The sequence below is a fragment of the Vicia villosa genome, linkage group LG2 (genome assembly GCF_029867415.1).
Source record: "Vicia villosa cultivar HV-30 ecotype Madison, WI linkage group LG2, Vvil1.0, whole genome shotgun sequence".
Lineage (NCBI taxonomy): Eukaryota > Viridiplantae > Streptophyta > Magnoliopsida > Fabales > Fabaceae > Vicia > Vicia villosa.
The window spans coordinates 16,797,994-16,818,164 of record NC_081181.1 but is presented as its reverse complement, the minus strand read 5'-3'; the positions used below and the strand labels follow the sequence as shown (position 1 = coordinate 16,818,164).

The window sequence follows — 20,171 nt, the reverse complement described above, 5'->3', positions numbered from 1 at the left end:
TAGAAATTTCAAATTTTCCGCCAAAATCTATTGGAAATTTCAAAATTTTTAATAAAATCTCCTTGAAAGTTTAAAATTTCTTGTAAAATATATTAGAACATTCCAAATTTCTGGTAAAATCTCCTGGAAATTTCAAAAAATTTCGATAAAAATCTCACTTTTTAAAAAAAAATTCAGTATCGTCAAGGAGATTTTAAAATTTTTGGTGAAAACTTTGAAAAATGTTATTTTGGTCCTTTCATACACTTTAGAGAGGTGTCAGATATAAGTGTGGGGGTGGCAGGTTAAATGCTCACAATTTACATGTATAGATTACTGTTTATTGTATTTGTATAATGTAAGTTTTAGGATTTACTCATTGCACTTTTAATAATGTTTTTAAATTCTATGAATTTTTAAAAATGTCTGAATTTTAAAATTCATACGCATTATATATTATAAGAGTTTTTTTAATAAAAGCTCATATATTAAAAAGAAAGCTAATATAAAAAAAGATTCAAAACCTCAAAAAAGATGGAAGGACGTATCTCAAACCATCAATAGGAAATGAATCTGAAACAAGGTAAGCTTAATCTATTACTTACAAAGTCCTTTCTCAATAATTAGAGGAATAAATTCAAAAATGATTAGAGATGTCACATTTAAATCTAAATTAGCCAAAGTGTCTGCACAAGTATTTCATTCCCTGAAGATGTGAGAAAAATAAATATGCGTATGCGCAAAAAATTTGATACAAATGGTCTAATAATTTTTTACTTGCCATGGAATTAGAGCATGATTAGTGTATGTTGAAGTAACAAGCTTTGAGTCATATTCAACCCAAAAGTAATCCCAGCCCTTTTGCATTGCCACTGAACAGGAGCAGCAAAAGTCAGTAGAAAGTCAGTAGAAAGTCAGTAGAAAGTAACCATGTTTCCCTCTAACTACACCACCATAACCGGTTGTATTGGAGCTTTTGGTGAAAGCCCTATCACAATTGCATTTCACCCATCGAAGAGGATGAGGTTGCCAAAAAATTTAAGGATTTAAGGCGCATTGGGTGGATTGACTTTGATGTTGAAAAGTTTTAGGATTTGGAACTCATACATAGAGGATGAAGAAACTGCATTTGTATTATTTCCATCCAGGTAGACTTGGCTCTTGATCTTGTTGATGACTAGTGTTGAATTAGGCGTCTAGTTTCTAAATCTGGCCCAATTTCTAGCTTCTCAAAGAAAATAAATGATGTAAATGATGATAGACCTAAGCACCAAGGTGAATTGACCTCAAGCACAAGAGAGGGTGAATTGTTGTTTTAGAAAAGTAGGGATATTTTTCCCTTTCTCGATTAGGACTGTGTTAGTAATGTTTTTGAGTAATAGAGCATAACGGAAGTAAAGTAAATAAATTATATTGCAGAAAATTAAAGAGGATAAGGATAGAAAGATTACACCCGAGAGTTATTCAGGTTTGGTCAAATGCTGGCTTAGTCTTGTCCCCAAGAGTTCTTCTTGATATTTTTCACTATAGACTTGTGAGATTTTATCGGTTATGCCCACAAACCTTAATACAATCTGACCTTTTGAATTTTGAACAAACTTGTTCTCAACTTATGGACGACTTTCACCCAATACCAAAGCTTTTCACCAGCTATGTTTCACAAAACCAACACCAGAGATCTATGGTTGATATAAAGAAAACAAAACTTAATTTCTTAAAGGTATCGTACCCTTAAGACTATCAAAGATCAGCACAACCACTTACAAAATTTCTTCTCACAAATAAAATTTTACTCCAAAGCACTAAGACAACCAAAAGTAAAGAAAGAAAATGTCTAGAGAGAGAATGAGAGAACTTAAATAGATAAATTCCAAACAAATATAAAAATATTGGAAAGTGGCGTGATTTAAAGTGAGGGAGGCCTCCCTTTATATAGTAGTCGGAATCACCAAGAAAGAAAAGAATCCATGGGCCTCATTAATTATTTAATTGATTGATATAATCGATTAAATTGAATGAATATGGCCGTTATGATTCCCAAGATAAACTGTCTTTTTTCCTTTTTGTAATTGGTAGTGACATGTATCAACTTCACATATAGGACACGTTTTATGTCCCTTGATGATGTACCCAGACAAATTAACGTATGCAGGAAGGTCATTGACTGTGCAAAACAACATGGCACGCAACTTAAAGTTATCACCTGCATACACATCATGAACATCAATACCTTCCTCCCAAAAAAGTCTTAAATCTTCAATCAATGACGTTAAATAAAATCTATGGCGTTCCTTGGTTGTTTTGGACCCTAAATCATCATCGATAGCAACATATACTTCTGCTTCATGCACAACCATGGAGATAGGTTGTGAATTATGAGAAGTACATGCCATGGCGTATGGTTAGTACTCAAATTATTAAAAGGGTTCATTGCATCGATGACAAGTCCAAGCCTAAGTTTCCTCGGTTCAAGGGCAAAATCTGGCAACAAGGTATCAATTTTCTTCCATTGCATTGAATCATCTACATGGAAATTTTTTCCATCACACAATTTTTCATATGCATGCCATCTAGTATTCTTCATGTCACTAACATTAGAAAAAAATCTCTTGAACCTCAAAATTATCGGTAGGTACCATATCACCTTGCAGGAACACCCTATCTAGTTACACCATCATAGTCATCAACACCAATGTCCTTTTACTTGTAGCGTGACTCCGTACACCTCGGGCACTCCTTCAAGTTTTCATACTCTTTCCTATATAAGATGAAATCATTACGACATGCATGTATTTTGACATAGTTCAAACCCATTGGGCACAATATCTTCTTGGCCTCATAGTCCAAATCTGGATTATTTGTTGCAGAAGCGTAGTCTCGGTTGTCTAGATGATTGACTATCAGATGAACACTTCTTCATGTTTCAACTTTATTTTAGAATAGATTGAAGTCCAAAGTCCAGAGTCTCTTTGTCCAGAGTCCAGAGTCTACTTTGTCCAGAGTCCAGTGTCTGTTTTCATTATCTTAAGATTCTGCACACTTAACGAAACTATTAGTGTACACAATTATTCTCTATACTTTATTATCATCAAAACTAAGGATTGAAGATGTAGAACCAAACTTGTCCTATTAATATCCCCCTTTTTGATGGTGACAAACACAAGTATTTTGATGAATAATTTTTCTTAATAGATAATCAAATATTAATCAGAGTTAGGTTTGTAAGCTCCCCCTAGGTTTTAACCTTCAAAATTTTCTTAGTTGAAGTATAAAAAGTGAGGTTTGCAAGCTCCCCTTGAGTTTAAGACTTAGAAATTTTTTTGATTTAGTAGAAAAATTCAATAAGCACAATAATCTCGTAAATTAATCCACATAATTGTTAAATATTTAGGATTTATCGTATGATAAAAATGAATCAAAATCATATCTAGTTAACTGTTTCCCCCCATTTGCCATCAATCAAAAAATAGATAGATGAAATCGAAAATTACTAATATTAATTGAGAATGAAAAGAAACACTTCATTAATCATTCAACATTACAATTTTTGTATTGAAAAAGAAAAAAAAAGAGAAAAGATAGTTTAGAGGATAAATTGGAGGAGACGAGAAGGGAAAATCTTCTAGAGGAGAAATTAGTGGTGACAAAAAGAACAAAGGCTAATGGAAAAGAGTCTAACTCCGAAAGCAATCTTTCTGGACTTCCACCTTTGACCATTAGAGCTTTTAGCGCCATCAAGCTTCAAGCCTTATAAGGTCACAAGATCATCAGTTAAGCTTGCTTTTTGTACCTCTTAACTATTCCTTGAGAGAAAATTTCTGAAAGAACTCACCCATAAGGAATGAAGAAAGATTTTTCCTCGCGTGAGGCCATGATCTTTGATTTCATGAAGTTGAAGATGGTGATAGGTAGGCTAACTTTAACCCTTGTTAGTAGGAAGTATAAGAGATGCTTGTCATCAAAAGTGAGCAAGTCTAGATACTTTTCTCTTGGTAGGAAATTTTCCACCAGCAACCGATGCCATATTTTTGCAATGGGAATAAGAGTAGAGGCACTTGTAGGTTTCTCATGACTGGCATAAATACATTCAAGAATATTGGAGACGAGGGGGTTGTTTCTTATGAATTGCTCAATGCAAATGTTATTATCTTCACACTTTATTGCTTTAGCAATATGTGATGGAGTAATGATAATCGGGAATTCGAAGACCTCATAATGGATTTTAAAAGCATCTTGGCTGATTTTCTTAATGGATGCATTCACCCAGAATTCTTTGACAAGAATGAGGTAAATAGGTCCATAGAACATGTCAAATTGTTAACTAAATTAAAGGAGAAAATAAGGATTTTTAAAGAAGGTTTGAAAAACAATAGGTGATGAGGAGTGAGTAGTGGATATGGTGTTTAAATAGAATGGAGAAGAGGAAGTGTAAGATATTTTAAGCGGATTAAGGTTCAGAGTTGAGACAAAAGTGAACTCAATAGTTGTCTTGAAAACCTACAAAAATAACTTTTACAACACGACACGTTTGATAGAAGAGATCATTGCTATTCTAGAAAAGAGAATGGATTAATGATATCAGGGCACCAAAACATGATTTCATTTTACCCAAAAATAAATAACTCTCAAAGGTCATTAAATCATTTTTTATTGTTTAAAGAAATAGTAAGACATCTGTCTCACTTTTAAGCCACAACAATAGCACTTGATTTTAAGCATTAATATAACTCAGAGTTCAAAAAACAGAAGGTCCCTGAGGGATTCTGACTTAGGATCTTCTAACCTAGAGAACCTTCTAATTCTGAGGGTTAACTGGTTCGAAGTCAAGTTTCCCATAATCACATTTTAACCATCTAGAGGCTACACATGGTGAGATTTATCATTTAATCAGGACAATTTTCCATTTCTAATTTCTCAAAATAAAAACAAATCTATCTTCAGCAAGGGGTTTTGTAAAGATATTATCCCATTGATGATCTGTATCAATAAATTTTAAGTCTAAAATACCCTTCTAAACATAGTCTTTCATAAAGTGTTGTCTTATCTCAAATGCTTAGTCCTAAAGTGTAAGATGGGATTCCTAAACAAATAGATAGAAGAAGTATTGTCACTGAAGATAGGAATGTTACTCTCTTTTAGTTGATAATATTCTAGTTGACTCTTTGTCTAGAGAATCTGAGTGCTATAACCAGCTGTTGCAATGTACTCAGCTTCAACTATTGATAATGCAATGGTTGATTGTCTTTTATTGGGACCATGAGATTAGATTGTACTCCAGCATAATCAACATCATAATAACCTACTAACTTGTAATCTTTTGATTTATTATAAACCAAGTCGAGGTTAGTAGTACCTTTCATATATCTAAAAATCCTCGTAACAACTATTAAATGGGATTCTCTAGGATCTGATTGGAATCTAGCATATAAACATACGTTGAACAAGATATTAGGTCTAGAAGAAGTTAATTATAGGAGAGAACCAATCATACCCATGTATACCTTTTGTTTTATCTTTTTACTTTCCTCATCTTTTCCCAGAGTGCAAGTTAGTTGCATTAGAGTCTTGGCTGGTTTGCTGTCAGCCATATCAAACTTCTTTAGAAGTTCTTTTGTATACTTTCTCTTGTGAATGTAGGTTCCTTCTGGACCTTGATTAATTTGAATTCCCATAAATAATTTAAATTCTCCCATCATACTCATTTCAATTCAGCCTACACAGACTTAGAGAGTGGCTGGCGAGCAGAGGAAAGGAGTAGCGACCTTGAAGCAGCATCCCGAGACAAACAAACCTATTTAGGAGAGTCTTCCTCCAATGGAGAATTTTAATCTTGGTCCCGACCCCTCTTCACCGGGCATGAGAAGACTATGGCAGATTTTGCATGGACAAAATGGCAGCAACAATTGTAAGCTAATCAACCCCAGGGGCAGCCGCAGTAGCCTTAACAGTAGAGGAAGGTTCATAAGTTGTAGGGGAGACGTAATGTCCCGACCAACAAAGCCAAGTTTGATGCCTTAAGCGTTGAAAAGAGAGTAGATCATTTGTAATTTGTCCATGTTATCTACAAGATACAACCACACATGTCAAAAAAATTGGGACTCTACCATCACTAAAGATCTCTTTCATCTTCGTGTGACTGGCCACACTAAGAATGGTGCGGGTATCAATTTTGTTCTTCCTCTGCAACGAAGATGACACTTTGCTAGAGTCGAACCTTGTGTGTAGCCAATACTCTAGTATAGAGAATCTAAATCTCCCGTCATCATAACCTTTTTAGTGGAGAGGGAATCTAGTTCAATATGGTAGAAATGGATTGTAGAACAGAAATGAGGCCAAGACCAATACTTCACAAATTTTCTCTTGTAAATGCGAGAGGACTCGGGCGGGTTAGAATAAAAAATAAGACGAGTCTCCGGGGTAAGGGGTTTCACCAGCATGAAATGCCTCAGGAAGTGGCCCTAGTTGTTAGTGAAAAGGCTAAACCAAGCATAATCCAGGTGAAGTTTGATATGCCCCTAATCATATAGAAGATGCACACAATGTAACACAGGTTGAAGAATAGTCGTGGAGAAGGTTTCTAAGACATGTGCTCAACCCAAAATTCGAACACCTTCATGAAGGCCCAACACCCCGAATGAATATGAGAGGGACAACTTTCTAGTACTTTAAGATGGCCACCTCTTGTGGACAAAGACAGCCGCAAACCTACCTTGGTGAACAAACACTAATAAAGGCGAATTGAACACCCATCAAAGAGATTGCATATGCTCTTTTTTGAACCCACAGGAAGGACCAACCAATCTGATGGATCGCCGATCACAATGTCAGTTGCGTCTATAGTTGTCTTTGTATTTAAAACATATGGGGTCTCCACCACTTCTACACCCACCCAGTTATATTTAATTGCATCGGCCAACTCCATCAATGTCACCCTTTTTTAGGACAACTCATCAAATTTAAAAAGCCTTCCCACGCAAAATGCAAGGTTCACTTTCTGATCTCCATTTTTCACTCCTTTCATCTTGAATCTAAAATTAACTTGGGCATCAGATTCATCAACTTCTATATTCACCTAGTTCTAGATCGGAGCAACATTATTTTTTATAGTTATAATATTTTGAGTATATTATCTTATTAAAATTAATTTTTTTTTATAAAAATTAAGTTTGAAATAAATTATTTAAAAAATTATATACTTTTTAAAAATCTTAAACAAAGGGATCCAAAATCGCATACATTTACAAAAATTCATTTAAACCATTTAAACCTAAGAACCAATAGTATTCTGTTCTGATAGTCATATATTTTAATTTAACATCAAACATTTCAAGAATCGTGTGATACAAAGTCATATATTTATCGATAAATACAAAATCATATTTTTTATCGTTTCAAAAGAAAAAGCCATATTTTTTACGATATAAACTCCGTTATCGTTCAACAAGCACAAAATCGAGTTAATTCCATCACAGTAAGAAACAATCAATGGCTTCAACAGAGGCCATAATTCAATTCGGAATCTTAACCCTAACCCTATCATTACTCTTCCTCATGAATTATCTCCGCAACCACAAAACCCAATCCAAAACTCGAACCCGCAACAAAATCCGCCAACCCGAACCAAACCGCCACCTGAACCAAGCCTCCCGCCACCTGAACCGGGCCGGATCCACCACAAACAAAACCCACCACGCCAAAAACGCTCTCTCAGAAGCCGATCAAGCCCTCGCCATAACCCCAAGGGATCCCTCCGTCCACATTCTCCGCGCCAGAGCACTCTACCTCATGAACCACGGCACCTCCGCCATCAAGTCCATCGACACCGCTCTCTCTCTTCCGGCCGCGAAGTTTCTTCCCCCGGAACAGCGCGCCGATGTGCTGGTTTTTAGGGCGGAGATGAAACTTAGGTTGAATCGGAAGCGGCGAGTTGAATCGGCGATGGAGGATGTTGAAGAAGCGATTAGAGTGAGTGGTGAAGAAGGTGATAACTCGGAAGCGTTGTGTTTGTTGGGGAAATGTTACGAATGGAAAGAGATGAGAGAAGAAGCGAAGAATGTGTATCGGAAGGTTCTTGAGGTTGAACCGGATTCGGTTGAGGCTCGCATTGGGTTGAAACGGTTAGGCCCGTAGGGTTTTTTTTTTTTGGGTTAGCATGGTTTATTTTGACATGTGAAAATATTTATAATTTTTTATTGCTTATACTTAACTTAACTATGCTGTATTTTTTTATATTGTAAATATTTATTCTCTAAAATTTGATAAGTATAATTTTTGCTTCTATTTTGAAAGAATTAAAAATAATTTTAAAAATGTAGAATTGATTTTAATGTGTTTGACTTTTATTAAAGTAGAATTGATTAGATTTTTAATTGATTTCATTTGAAATCAAAATTCATAGCTTTTAGTATATTTTAATGTAATTTTTATCTTAATATTTATTATTCAATTTATTATAAATCAAACAAAAATTACTTTATGCTAACTTATTTTTAATTAATTTAATTTAGTAAAAAAAAAATGAACAAATACCTAAATCATTTTATCGTTGTCTTATGAGTTTGTAATATTAACAAATACAAAATTGGTCATAAACAAATTATAAAATTAAAATAATAACATTAAGCTAATCTAATATGGGGTTGATAACTTCTCGACAAGTGTATCGATATTGTCGAAGTAATAAAATAAGATCGTATATGCAGAAGTTGTAATTTAACAAGACAAATATTGTGCAACGTTTATAAAATAACAGTTTGGGGGTTTCAAATTTGATTGTGAAAAATAAAAGTTGTTTTGAAAATAATGAGAAATCATTAGGTTTTGCAGCGAATTCCTTATTTCTTCCCTGCTAAAGTCTAATTTATTACTTGAATGGATCGACGTTATGTTTCCACGGCGAATTAACAAATCCATTATATTCAATCCCTTAGTGTATAGCTTATTGATTTCTACAAAAGGTCTCATATCCCGATTCAACTCACGTAAGTGCAATTAGACGATGATACAATGATTAATTTTAATGCCACTACTAGAGGTCTCATATCCCTATTCAACCGGCGTAAGTACAATAATTTTCCTAGTTCAAACTCATAGGCTAAGGGTCAGTATTCTCTATACGCCCATGATCTTATTAATAGAGTATCTCAAATAATACGAATTAAGGAAAAGAGGCATTAAATAGAAACATAAATTCGATTAAACATGCAATAACAAATAAATATAACCTATGAGTGTTTAGCTACCTATACTGATACAAATAAATACCATACAATAATGATGAAGGTTGCACAAGAAAATCCTTGAAGATCTGACCTCCAATGGCTTCCAATGCTCTCCAAATCCCAATTATGGTACTCTATTTCGTCACTTGTAGTCAAAATTCGCAGAGCCCTTGAACAGACAAGTAACTTGTCCTCAAGTAACTTGCCTGCAACTGCACATTTCAAACAAAAAAACAAACTGCAACAATAACAAATGAACATTACCATTCAATACTTGTTTTACAAGATCATCATTCTAGTTCCCGATTTCAATCGAGCGAAATTGGAAAAGTTCTTCCAATGTAACAAGTACTCAACCTGTCTCTCATCTAACTAATTCACACGCATTGAAAAGGTAGTCACACAATCAACGTACAAAAGTATTTTACCATAAGTTTATAAAATTTCTAACAAAATCAATTAAAGTAATCCAAACACACACTTTCAGAGGGCTTTTAAGGTTGTAATGAGACTTATGTTAAGGTAGGATGATTTCGGAGAGTAGGCTTAAACCTTTGGAGTTAGGTACCTAGATTTCCTTATGTTATCATATTCCTTATAATTTTACTATTGCTTCTGTAATAGGTACTAGAGATTATACTTTTATTGGTCCTTATTATTGTTCTTCTTCTTTTTTTTTTTAAGAAGTTGTTTTGACTTCTTCAGTTTTTTCCTCAATATTTTTAAATTTTTTTACCAATATCTCTAGTACCCCAATCTTAAACTTTGCTCACTTCCAAGAGCAACCCCAAACTTATTCAATTGCATATGACCAAGGAACTAAATTGTCTACCTAACTCCAAGAGAGGGTGGAAAAATTTAATCTTTCAAATGAATTAGCTATTATATGTGGCTATGTCACCGAAAGAAAGGGCTTAGGCTCAAAGTGGTCAGCAAAGGATATAATCATGATATATAAGTTAGTTTAAAAAAGGCTCAGAGTTTACCATAAACAATGTCTTAGTGTGTATTTATCAAACCAATAAATTAAATCAGAAATAGTGCAAATTCTAGAAAATAGCAATTGTACGGATACTCTGATAAGAAGGAAAAGTAAACAAAGGAATTTTTGGCTTAAAACTTACTAACCGAGGTATCTGGAGATTGAGTACAAATTAGTTGGTTGTTTCTTTCTTCTTCAACTCTCAATCTGCAAGGAACTTTCCTGAGGATCAATTTCTATCTGATGTTGCTTTTGGTTCATTTGTTCATTGCTAAAGTTGCAATTTTTGTAAATCTGAAAGAAACAACAACCACAAACTCATTCGTTAAGTAAAGCATTAGAGAAATGGTACAAAAGAGAAATGAGTATTGTAGGTACTACTCTAGATTGACTTGAGATATTGACTTGTAGGACGTAAAAGGAAATTGAGGAAAATAATAAAAATTCTGGACATTCCAAATTCACATGTCATTGGAGCGAAAGAAGCCTTGCACGTCTTGCATGGTGTTGTTGAAGTATTGGTTTTGTTTGATCCACTCTGCCTTTGTTTGCTCGATGGTGGTTCTCGAGAGGTGTGACTTTGTTTTGGACTCATTCCCTGAAACAACAACAACAACAACACTAGAAACTTTAAAGAGATTAGAGATAAAATTAGGATTATAGTGAGTTTTTAATCTCTCTTTCTTCTTTCACCCCTTTCTCAAATCTTTGTCATATTGCTTCTTAATATGATATGCTACAAAATAAAATAAAAAACAATTAATTGAAATAACATGAAATTTCTAATGAAATAAAATCTTATTTGATTGGTTGTCTCCCATTAAACGCTTTTGAAAGGTCCTAAGTTTGACCTTTAAATTTTAAATTAGGGCGGCATATATAATATGAAAAACACACCATCCTTCTTCTTCCTTATGTTTGGTAGGAGTTCTATTACTTTGAGGAATTTAAGATTTTGCTTCCATATTCTTTTCAGCAGGGCCGCCCCAATCAAACTGAAGGTCATGTTCTAATTTAAAAAATAGATCCAATTTTTTTTTTAAAAATATATAATTATTTACAAAAGGTCTATGATATGGTAGATTATAACTCTCTTGAGTGTATCTTGCAAGAGATTGGGCTAGCTAGAAAGTGTATTAGCTGGATCATGGTAGTGATTACTACTATAAGCTTTAGATTTAATATGAATGGTGACTTTTCGAATATTTTGCAGGCTTGGAGGGGCTTAAAGCAAGTTTGAAAAATAAATAGTAGCTATATAATATATAAATATTGATAAAAGCTAATAGAAAAGGAAATCAAATTGTCCTGGTGGCTAAGATGTTGGAGAAAGGAGTGGATGTTCTAGGTATTTTAAATTTTAACAATTTAAGAATAATAAATTAATAAAACTAAAATAAATAAATAAAGGATTATTAGGTAAAATTAAAAATAACTTAAAATAAAAAATAAAATTCCACGTCAACAAATTTGGCAATAAAAAACCTAAAAAGTAAATTAAAAGATCAATGCGGATAATCCATGTAATAATAAAATAAAAATAAAAAATAAACTAACTATTACATCATTATTTTTGTTGATCAAATTTAACGAGAGGCAAAACAAGAAATTTACAAATGGCAGGAATGAGATCTGTTTTTTTTAAAGGGTTGTTTTTGGAATTCGCCCTATATAACACGAGGCAAAATGGTGATTAACCATAATAGAATTCCATTAAAATTTATAAATTTTTGAATATCAATAGATATTTTTATAAGTAACAAGAAATATCAATTAAATATAATAGATTTCATTATGTTGAAAAAAAATTAGAATTGTCTAATTGAATATTATAAAATTTTTATTTTAGTTTTATAAAAATTCTAATTGAATACCACAAAAAAATTTATCATAAAAAAATATTTTAAAATCCTATATTCCAATACACCCTTTATCATTTTATAATGTTAACAGAAGAAAAGCATTGCTACTAGATTCCCGGAAATTTTATAATGTAAACAGAAGAACAGCTTTTTCAGATTCCTGGTAATCACTATTGTACATAACTGTTTCATAGTAAATAAATTTAACTTCACAAATAAAATCATGGTAATATCCTTAAGAATATACCAACAACATGCACATTATGTTTTCCAAGTATTGAAAGCAATACAAAAAAGTCCAAAGGTTTCTCTTTGGTTATAACATAATAGCATTCAACACACTTTTAGTAAACATCGTCCATCAATATTCACCTAACTTCTTTCACAACTATATTTTCCATTTCATAAACTTGTCTGTCACATTTAACAACTCTCTAAGTCATGGATGCTACTCAAACAGAAAAAATATATGTTGCAGTTGGCTATGATGTTCTAGATGGATTTCAAACATTGGATTGGGCCCTCAAAAAATGGAATTCTCATCCTAATATTTCTATTATCATCCTACATGTCAAATACAACCCTTCCAATGATCATGTTTATACACTCCGTAAGTCTGGCCTGAAGCCTGCTATGTGCTTATTTTTAGGCCTGAGTCTGGTCTTTTCAAAGGCCTGATAATTTACCACTGTGCTTATATTTCGTAATTTTGTAACAGTTGGAAAACTCCCTGCAAAAGGTGCATGCGAAGAGAAACTAGAACGGATACGGAACTATGAGCAAAACATTATCAACAATTTGCTTTCCAAGTATATAGCTTTATGTGACAAAGTGAGGAAACTGATAAAGTCTGGCCTGAAACCTGCCGTGTGCATATTTTTAGGCCTGAGTCTGGTTTTAATTTTAGTGCTTCTATAAACTAACAAACTCAAATAATTAAAAGAATGGCTTCTATATCATATTGCAGGTTCCTGCTGAAACATTTGAGGTTGAGAAATTTGATAAACCAATGCAAAATCTCACTATAGATTTGATCCTTGGCCTTGGAATAACCAAATTGGTTATTGGATTTTCATTCATGAGGCCTTCCATGTATTCCTATTTCTTTCTATCTATATTTCTATGAGTTAAATATGATTTTGGTTTCGAATTTCGATTATATTTTCGTTGTTGTATAGGAAATCGAAAGACGCCATGAACGGATTGTTCTACGTTCATCAGCACAAGCCGGATTTCTGTGAATTGTTCATTATCTGTGGAGGGAAACAAGTTTCGCCGAGAGTGAAAAACGATGAGATAACCATGGAGGACGATAGTGGCGTCAAGGTTGCCAAAATGAGAGATTATAAGATGAATTTTAAAGATTGTATAGCGAGAATTTTCTGTGATAAAACTATTGATTCCAACCAAGGGTGTTCTAGTTCTAGCAGATCATCGACAAGTTCGGAGTCTCAGATTGATCAAAACGAGTGGGAATTTTATATCCGAGAAATCGATAATTATTTTCAAGAGTTACTATCCTTAAACACGGACGAAGGAGTTTGTGGACAAGACAATGATGATGATTCTTACTTTAGTCCAATTGAGCCATTTGTACAACAACTTAAAAATTCTGATAATAAGGTAATTCAAACTAGAATGCTGATTATTCTTTTCTCATCTTCAATGTCACTTTCAGATTATACTTATTGGCCATTTTTGGTACAAACTTAGAGTGGTGCAGAGAAATTTAAGATCTTGACAGATAAACTGAATGAAGCTTATAATACAATCCAAATGAAGAGAAAAGAAGAAAAGGAGAATTTGGAGAGGCATGCAAAAGCTGAATGGGCTATTTATATATCCAATCTTCGGGTAATAATTCTCAATAGCGATTCTCTCTTCTTTAAGTGATTGCGCTGAGGGAAGAACTCTGTCCCTCCCTCAACTGTAGGTTTATTGATGGCTCCATAGAGCGTTAAGAAATGCATAGAAGTCGCTTCGTTGATAGGATGTGTTGATGATTTACAAATTGTGGTATTTGTAGAGGAAACTATCCTACTAAGAATAGAATCGTGACTTACAGAAATGTTGTCTCATTCGACTATTTTTGTGTGTAATGAATTGTGAAATAATTTCGGTATCACAAAAGCTATGAATCTTTTCAGGAAGAAGAACTTGAATATCTAATAAGTGAAGAAATGGCAAGAAAGGAAGAGCTAAAGAAGGAACTAAATACAGAAAAAGAACAAATTCAAAAAATCAGAACGAATATTGAAGATACCGAGCAAAGTCTTAGCTCAATGGAAGAGCTACAACTGGAGCTTCAAAGTAAACTTCATGATTCCGCATTGGAAATTTCAGAATGTGAAACCGAATTCGAGAACGTAATGGCTGAAAGAACAAAGATGTTAATGGAAATAGAGGAGCTAAGTAGACAAAGAGATGTGTTGAACAAAAGGATTATGTTTTTCAAAGAAAATGATGACAAAGGAATATGCAATAAGCTAAAAGAGAAGAGTTGTTGCTTAGAAGAGTACACAGAGGAAGAGATCATCATAGCTACCAACAATTTTTCGGAATACTTGAGGTTGAAATCTGGTAGGGATTGGAGTAATGTTTATAGAGGAAACATTAATAATTCTAATGTTGCAATCAAGATGATTGATTCTACTCTTGCCTTGTCCCAACAAGATTTCCTAACTAAGGTAAATAAGCAAACAAGAAAAATATGATATCTACTTGTATTAAATTATCTGAAGTTAAGTCCGGGATTTGGCCTGTCGGTGAAAGTTTGAGACCTATGAGTATGTTCTTCTCAAGGTCTCAGGTTTACTGTGTCAAGGTTTGAGACCTAAGAATATGTTTCTCTCAAGGTCTCTAGTTCGAATCACCGTGCCAACAATACTTGTGTTTGGTCAGTCCAGACAGAACTTTGCCCTAGTTTTAATTGGATTGCTGCTAGTGGCCGGTGAGATTGATCCTCCGGATTACTCAGTGATTGTTTCATACTGTATCCAAATTATATGCTTATAAGTTGTAGGGATCTTTTCTGAAGTTAAAATTTATTTTTTGCAGTTGGTTTCTCTTGGTGATATTCGGCATCCTCATCTGGTTGCTGTATTGGGCTTCTGTTCGGACCCGAAATGCTTAGTTTTCGAATACATGGACAACGGCGCCTTGGAAGAAGCCCTAATTTGCAAGAGAAGAAGGGCCATAAGCTATCAAGATTGCATAAGGATAGCCATAGAAGTTTGCTCAGGGATAGGCTTTGTCAATACACTTCAGCTCAGGTCCATCATACACTGTCACATTTCTGCATCCAACATCCTCCTAGACAAAAACCTTGTTGCAAGGGTGGCAGGGTTCGAGCTTCATGGCTGCAACGAAGAATGTAATGTCGAGTCGGATATGAAGGCAATAGGGGTTTTGTTGTTGCATCTATTGACTGGAAGAGGAAATTGGGTGACAATCGATACAGAAGCTTTTTTCGATGAGATTGGTGATGAATGGCCATTTGATGTTGCAAGAGAACTTTTGGACTTAGCAATAAGGTGCGTTTCCAATGAAGAAATGAGCATAACAAGAGTTATGAAAGAACTCAATGCGATCAAAGGAAAGGGTTGTGACTCCATTAAAGTTCCCAACATTTTCCTTTGTCCAATCCTTCAGGTTAGCCTCCTAATCAAACTTATATGTATATGTATATGTATTCTATTGTGATATATTGCGGTTTTGGTTACGGTTTAACATAAGGTTATAATTTTGGTGCAGAAAATAATGAGGAATCCGCACATTGCAGCAGATGGATATTCATATGAGCTAGAAGCAATAGAAGAGTGGTTGGATTCTGGAAATGAAATATCGCCTAAGAGCTTGAGGCTCGACAACTCGTTACTTTTCCCTAATCATAACCTTCGTTCTCTAATACAGTACTGGCATAGTAACAGATCAGCTACAAAAAAACGAATTATCTATTAATTACAAGAATTATGTATAAGTAATCAGTGCTATACATTCTATTTACTATTTCGTATACTGTAAATCAATCCATCTATACGTTTTTATTGTTCATAAGCTTCGATATCTTCTGTAGCAAAAACATCGCTACTTTCCATCTATGTTGGCACACACGCTGAATAGAGGAAATCGACAGAAAACTTTGTCATCATACTCCTAACCATTTTGCCCAACAGAAACATCTAGCCACTTTCTTTGGCAGCGAATACGCATATGCCAGCGAGGGATCAGTCGCAATGTCTTGAGGTCGTGTCCATATATACTCCGCTCGTTCTTGAGAACTTCTTGGTACCGTGTTTTCCAGTACGAATGCCACCAACATTGTAACCACCGTGTTTAAGGACATAAGGGCATTGATTGCAAAATCAAGCTAACACAAATAGGACAAGTTAGCTTTGCTTCATAGAAAAGAAACCAACTAGTAGTTTTAGGGATCCAAATTTTATGCAATGGATGTCATCATAGATAAGTGCTTACTTGTTTAATTCCTGAATGGAACGGTCCGCTAGAAGCGGCTGCATAAGGAACCAGATAAGAGGGCAATATCAAACTGGTTTGAGGCTGGTATTGTTGAATATACGAAGGGATTGATAGACCAAGGAACAACGAAACTCCAACTATCGTTAGGTTCCTAAAGTTTCCGGATTGACCATACTGTAACGTTGAGAGGCCTAATGCGGTAATAAGGGCCCATATGAAACATAGTACTGATGCAGCTAATGCCTGTGGAATAGAAGCTAGAAGAGCACCTATCTTTCCTACAATGAGAGAGAGCTTATTATTTGTTTAACAATTTTGACATAAAGTTATGATATCATGTCTTGAGTTTTGTTGCTATACCGATAAATGAGAAGAGGATCATGAAGGCTGCTCCGAGTTCCACTACCCTCCGACTCGCCACCTTTGTTATGTCGATTGTGTGAACATTTTCTGTCAAGGTAGTTGAACCAGTTCCTGAACCCCAAAGACCGGCCAAGATACTACAGAAACCCTCCAATGCAATTCCACGGCTCACAACTCCTGAGGTTGGAGGCGTCAAATTAATTCTCAGAGACGCACTATGATATGTTCCAATCTACAAAATGAACATACCATTCACATGAATTCATTTGAAAGTTTAAACGTGATTTTTCAAAGACCGAAATCGATGTTTACTCTCTTTATGTACTTACAGAATCCACGGAGGCAACCAGCGAGACTATGACCATGATTATGCAAGTCCTAAAATGGAAAATCGGAAAACCCCATTGTAAAGGGTATGGAATTCTGAGCCATGAAGAAGTTGACAATGCATTTGATACATCAGCCCTGCAATGCTTCATTGTGTAAGCATGTTTTTTGCATGCATCGATCAGAATGTTTGAACTAGGGATGTTCGGATCGCATCCTTTGTAGTTATATGCTCCCCCGGCCGTTAAAAACGATGCATATATCCAAGTTATCGTAACACTTAAAGGAACCTGCAAATATTAAAGTGTGTCGACAGAAATTGTTAATATATATATAGGTAATGCAGCCACTATGCAGTCGGAGACGTAGGCACAAAACAAGTCACATATTACTTTATATACTTACAGCATAAATTCGAAACAAGTGGTGTCCAAAGATAGATATTCCGCGAAGATGCTTCAAATAAGAAAAATAGGAAACATTGATATGAGTTTCAAAACAACTGATGAAATCGTTTAATGAAAGACAAAAAGAAATGAAGTGGTCGATCGGGTAACGAGAACTCACCAGAGTGAATATAAGAACCAATACTATTAGTGGAATGCTGATTTCGATGCAAGTGCCAGCTTGTGGAAATCCATAGCTGAAGAATGCTAAACCTATAGCAGCAACAGTTGGAGCCACCACAATTGGGTTGATCACCCTACAACAAATTAGTAGTAAAATTGCAACGAATGAACACAAATAGTTGAGTGCTAAGTCTTGATAACTTTATTCGATGAAGTTCAGTCGCTTTTATAATCGTTTCATTCACCAAATATTAAATATCGTCAATTTATCAAGCTACCAGGAATTAAAGAAAATATCACATGCAATGCAGCTTCTTGTTACCTGAGAAGAATAGACATCAAACCACTAAATCCAAGAATACATTGGAATATCGAACCAACAATTATAGCTCCTTGAAGTTCCCTCATTATGTGTCTAAATTTCTGCAGTTAAAACAATACATTATTAATATAAAAAAAAAAAAAACAGAAACAGAAACAGAAACAGTAAACAATAAGAAGAAAAACCAAAAGTTAAATGTGACTTACATGGTGTGTAAGATTTCGAAACTCTTCAGAATTTATGATAACTAATGCCGGAGCCAAATACACAAATGAGCTCCCTTGAACTAAAGGAAGTCGAGTTCCAAAGTACAAATGTAGTATCGTTGTGGCGCCAGAAAGAAACAGCATCGTAGAAATTACATTAGCAGTATCGTTCTGTAATCATTGACGCAAAAGTGAACACATCAGTATGGAAAACTGTCAATTTTTCTTTTGCATAATCAAAGCATTAACCATTACATAAAAGCACGTATGCTTACGTCTGTTCCACCCATTGTCGGAACCATTACTAACGGAATAAACACTAATGAGCCAATCAATGATAGGTAGTGCTGCAGGCCATAGTAGATAAGAAGTACTGCAGTTAAAGATGCTATAATGTAAGATATCAATTTTTCCATACAAATTCAAGTTAAACCAACCATACTGTTTTAATAACTAACCAAAACCAGGATTTTCGGTAAGTCCATACTTCATTTCAGAAGGTCTATCCCACCCTCTTTCCGCAGGTTCCTCTCCTTCAGCATACAGATTCACCTTAACTTCTCCTTCATTTACACCTTCCTCTTCCCTCTTTTGTTCTGGAAGTGGAACAACCGCAGAGACTCCAAGTCCATGACAATTGATATCCCTAATCAAATTCTCCGTTGATCCATTAGTCTCACCATTCCCTCTCAAATCAATTTTCTTTTCACCATAATCCAAAACAAGTTCAGCCCCATTTTTCCTCTTCTGATTTTGGTTCCCTATAATCCTATTCAAAGCATAGTTTGGCCTCAAAAACCTATCTTTCTCACTCCTTCTACCTCCATGCTTAGACTCAGAATCCAGCTCAATCTCGTCGTCCTGGCTTGGCCTCGCTACCCCGAGAACCGGATCAATCTCTATCTTAGGAGAAGACCCTCCTACTTCTTTATGATCATAATCAACAACATCACTATCAAAATTCCCACTTGCACTAGTACCTACTTCACCCGAGTAATCAGACACAAACCCAGTTCTCTTTGCCCAAGTCTTCAACTCTTTAGGATTATGATCTCTTCTAGGAACAAAAGGTTCAATTTTGATACCATTACTAGAAAGTTCCTTCTTTTTGCTATTGCCACCCTTCTTAATCCTCCCCTTATCTAAATTTTTCGAGCTTAACCCAGTTTCCATTTTAGCTTTTTCCTTGGAAAACTCCGTTGAAAACTCGAATAAATTCAACCCAATATAATGCAAAGAAAAAAGATAGTAACTTTACAATGACAAGAAGAGAAGCATGAGGCTTCACACTACAGCAAGGGAAAAAACAAACTCCAGATGAAGAGACAGGGAGTAGAAGCAAAGGTACAGTGAAATGGCGACAAGTTTAACTCAATGCAGCTTACATGTTTCTATCATAAGATGTGTGAGTGAGAGTTTTTGACATGTTTGATGTTGACAGTGTAACAAACTAATTTTTAGGAGGTGAATTATGAGATGGAAAGTGTCTGAATCTTAATTTTGTTGTTTTTTGTTTTCTTTATTGGTGGAAAGTGGAAATTGATACTACAACAACGTGGGACTCTTTACTTGTAACTGAAGTTTCATTGTTTTTATTCTAATGAGAAAGTAGTTTAATTTGTTTGTCACAATGTAATTAAGGTCTAAGGATGATGTTTATCTAGCAAATTTTACACATAAAACTTAAGCTCATGATTTGTTTTCCCTAACTATATGTTTACTAACTTCATGACTCGTCCCGTTAAACCAATTCAATTGGTAATTGTGTAGAGACATTAGATTTAGATTGTGCGGATTCGAACCAGCGACATCCTACTTGTTCATCTTTAAAGAATGTACTTCAAAGAATGTACTTCAGTCA

At 34.6% G+C, this 20,171-nt stretch overlaps 3 protein-coding genes across 3 annotated transcripts; 2 read left to right on the top strand and 1 right to left on the bottom strand.

Moving 5' to 3' along the window:
• The first annotated feature begins 7,464 nt into the window (after window positions 1-7,464).
• Window positions 7,465-8,109, top strand: LOC131648641 (uncharacterized). The gene has a single exon (XM_058918381.1). It carries the CDS (start codon window positions 7,465-7,467, stop codon window positions 8,107-8,109), a length of 645 nt encoding a protein of 214 aa, XP_058774364.1.
• A 4,287-nt stretch (window positions 8,110-12,396) lies between these two features.
• LOC131649392 (putative U-box domain-containing protein 50) lies at window positions 12,397-16,068 on the top strand. The gene is made up of 8 exons (XM_058919154.1): window positions 12,397-12,654; window positions 12,763-12,875; window positions 13,012-13,136; window positions 13,223-13,667; window positions 13,758-13,898; window positions 14,192-14,731; window positions 15,102-15,695; window positions 15,798-16,068. The coding sequence occupies exons 1-8, from the start codon at window positions 12,486-12,488 to the stop codon at window positions 16,002-16,004; spliced, it is 2,334 nt and encodes a 777-aa protein (XP_058775137.1). The 5' UTR covers window positions 12,397-12,485; the 3' UTR covers window positions 16,005-16,068.
• On the bottom strand, window positions 15,768-20,171 carry LOC131649393 (nucleobase-ascorbate transporter 11-like). Its single transcript, XM_058919155.1, has 10 exons — window positions 18,769-20,171; window positions 18,586-18,683; window positions 18,311-18,481; window positions 18,105-18,205; window positions 17,781-17,916; window positions 17,619-17,669; window positions 17,216-17,503; window positions 16,884-17,118; window positions 16,521-16,801; window positions 15,768-16,413 (listed from the first exon to the last, which is right to left on the bottom strand). Exons 1-10 carry the CDS (start codon window positions 19,481-19,483, stop codon window positions 16,192-16,194), a joined length of 2,298 nt encoding a protein of 765 aa, XP_058775138.1. The 5' UTR covers window positions 19,484-20,171; the 3' UTR covers window positions 15,768-16,191.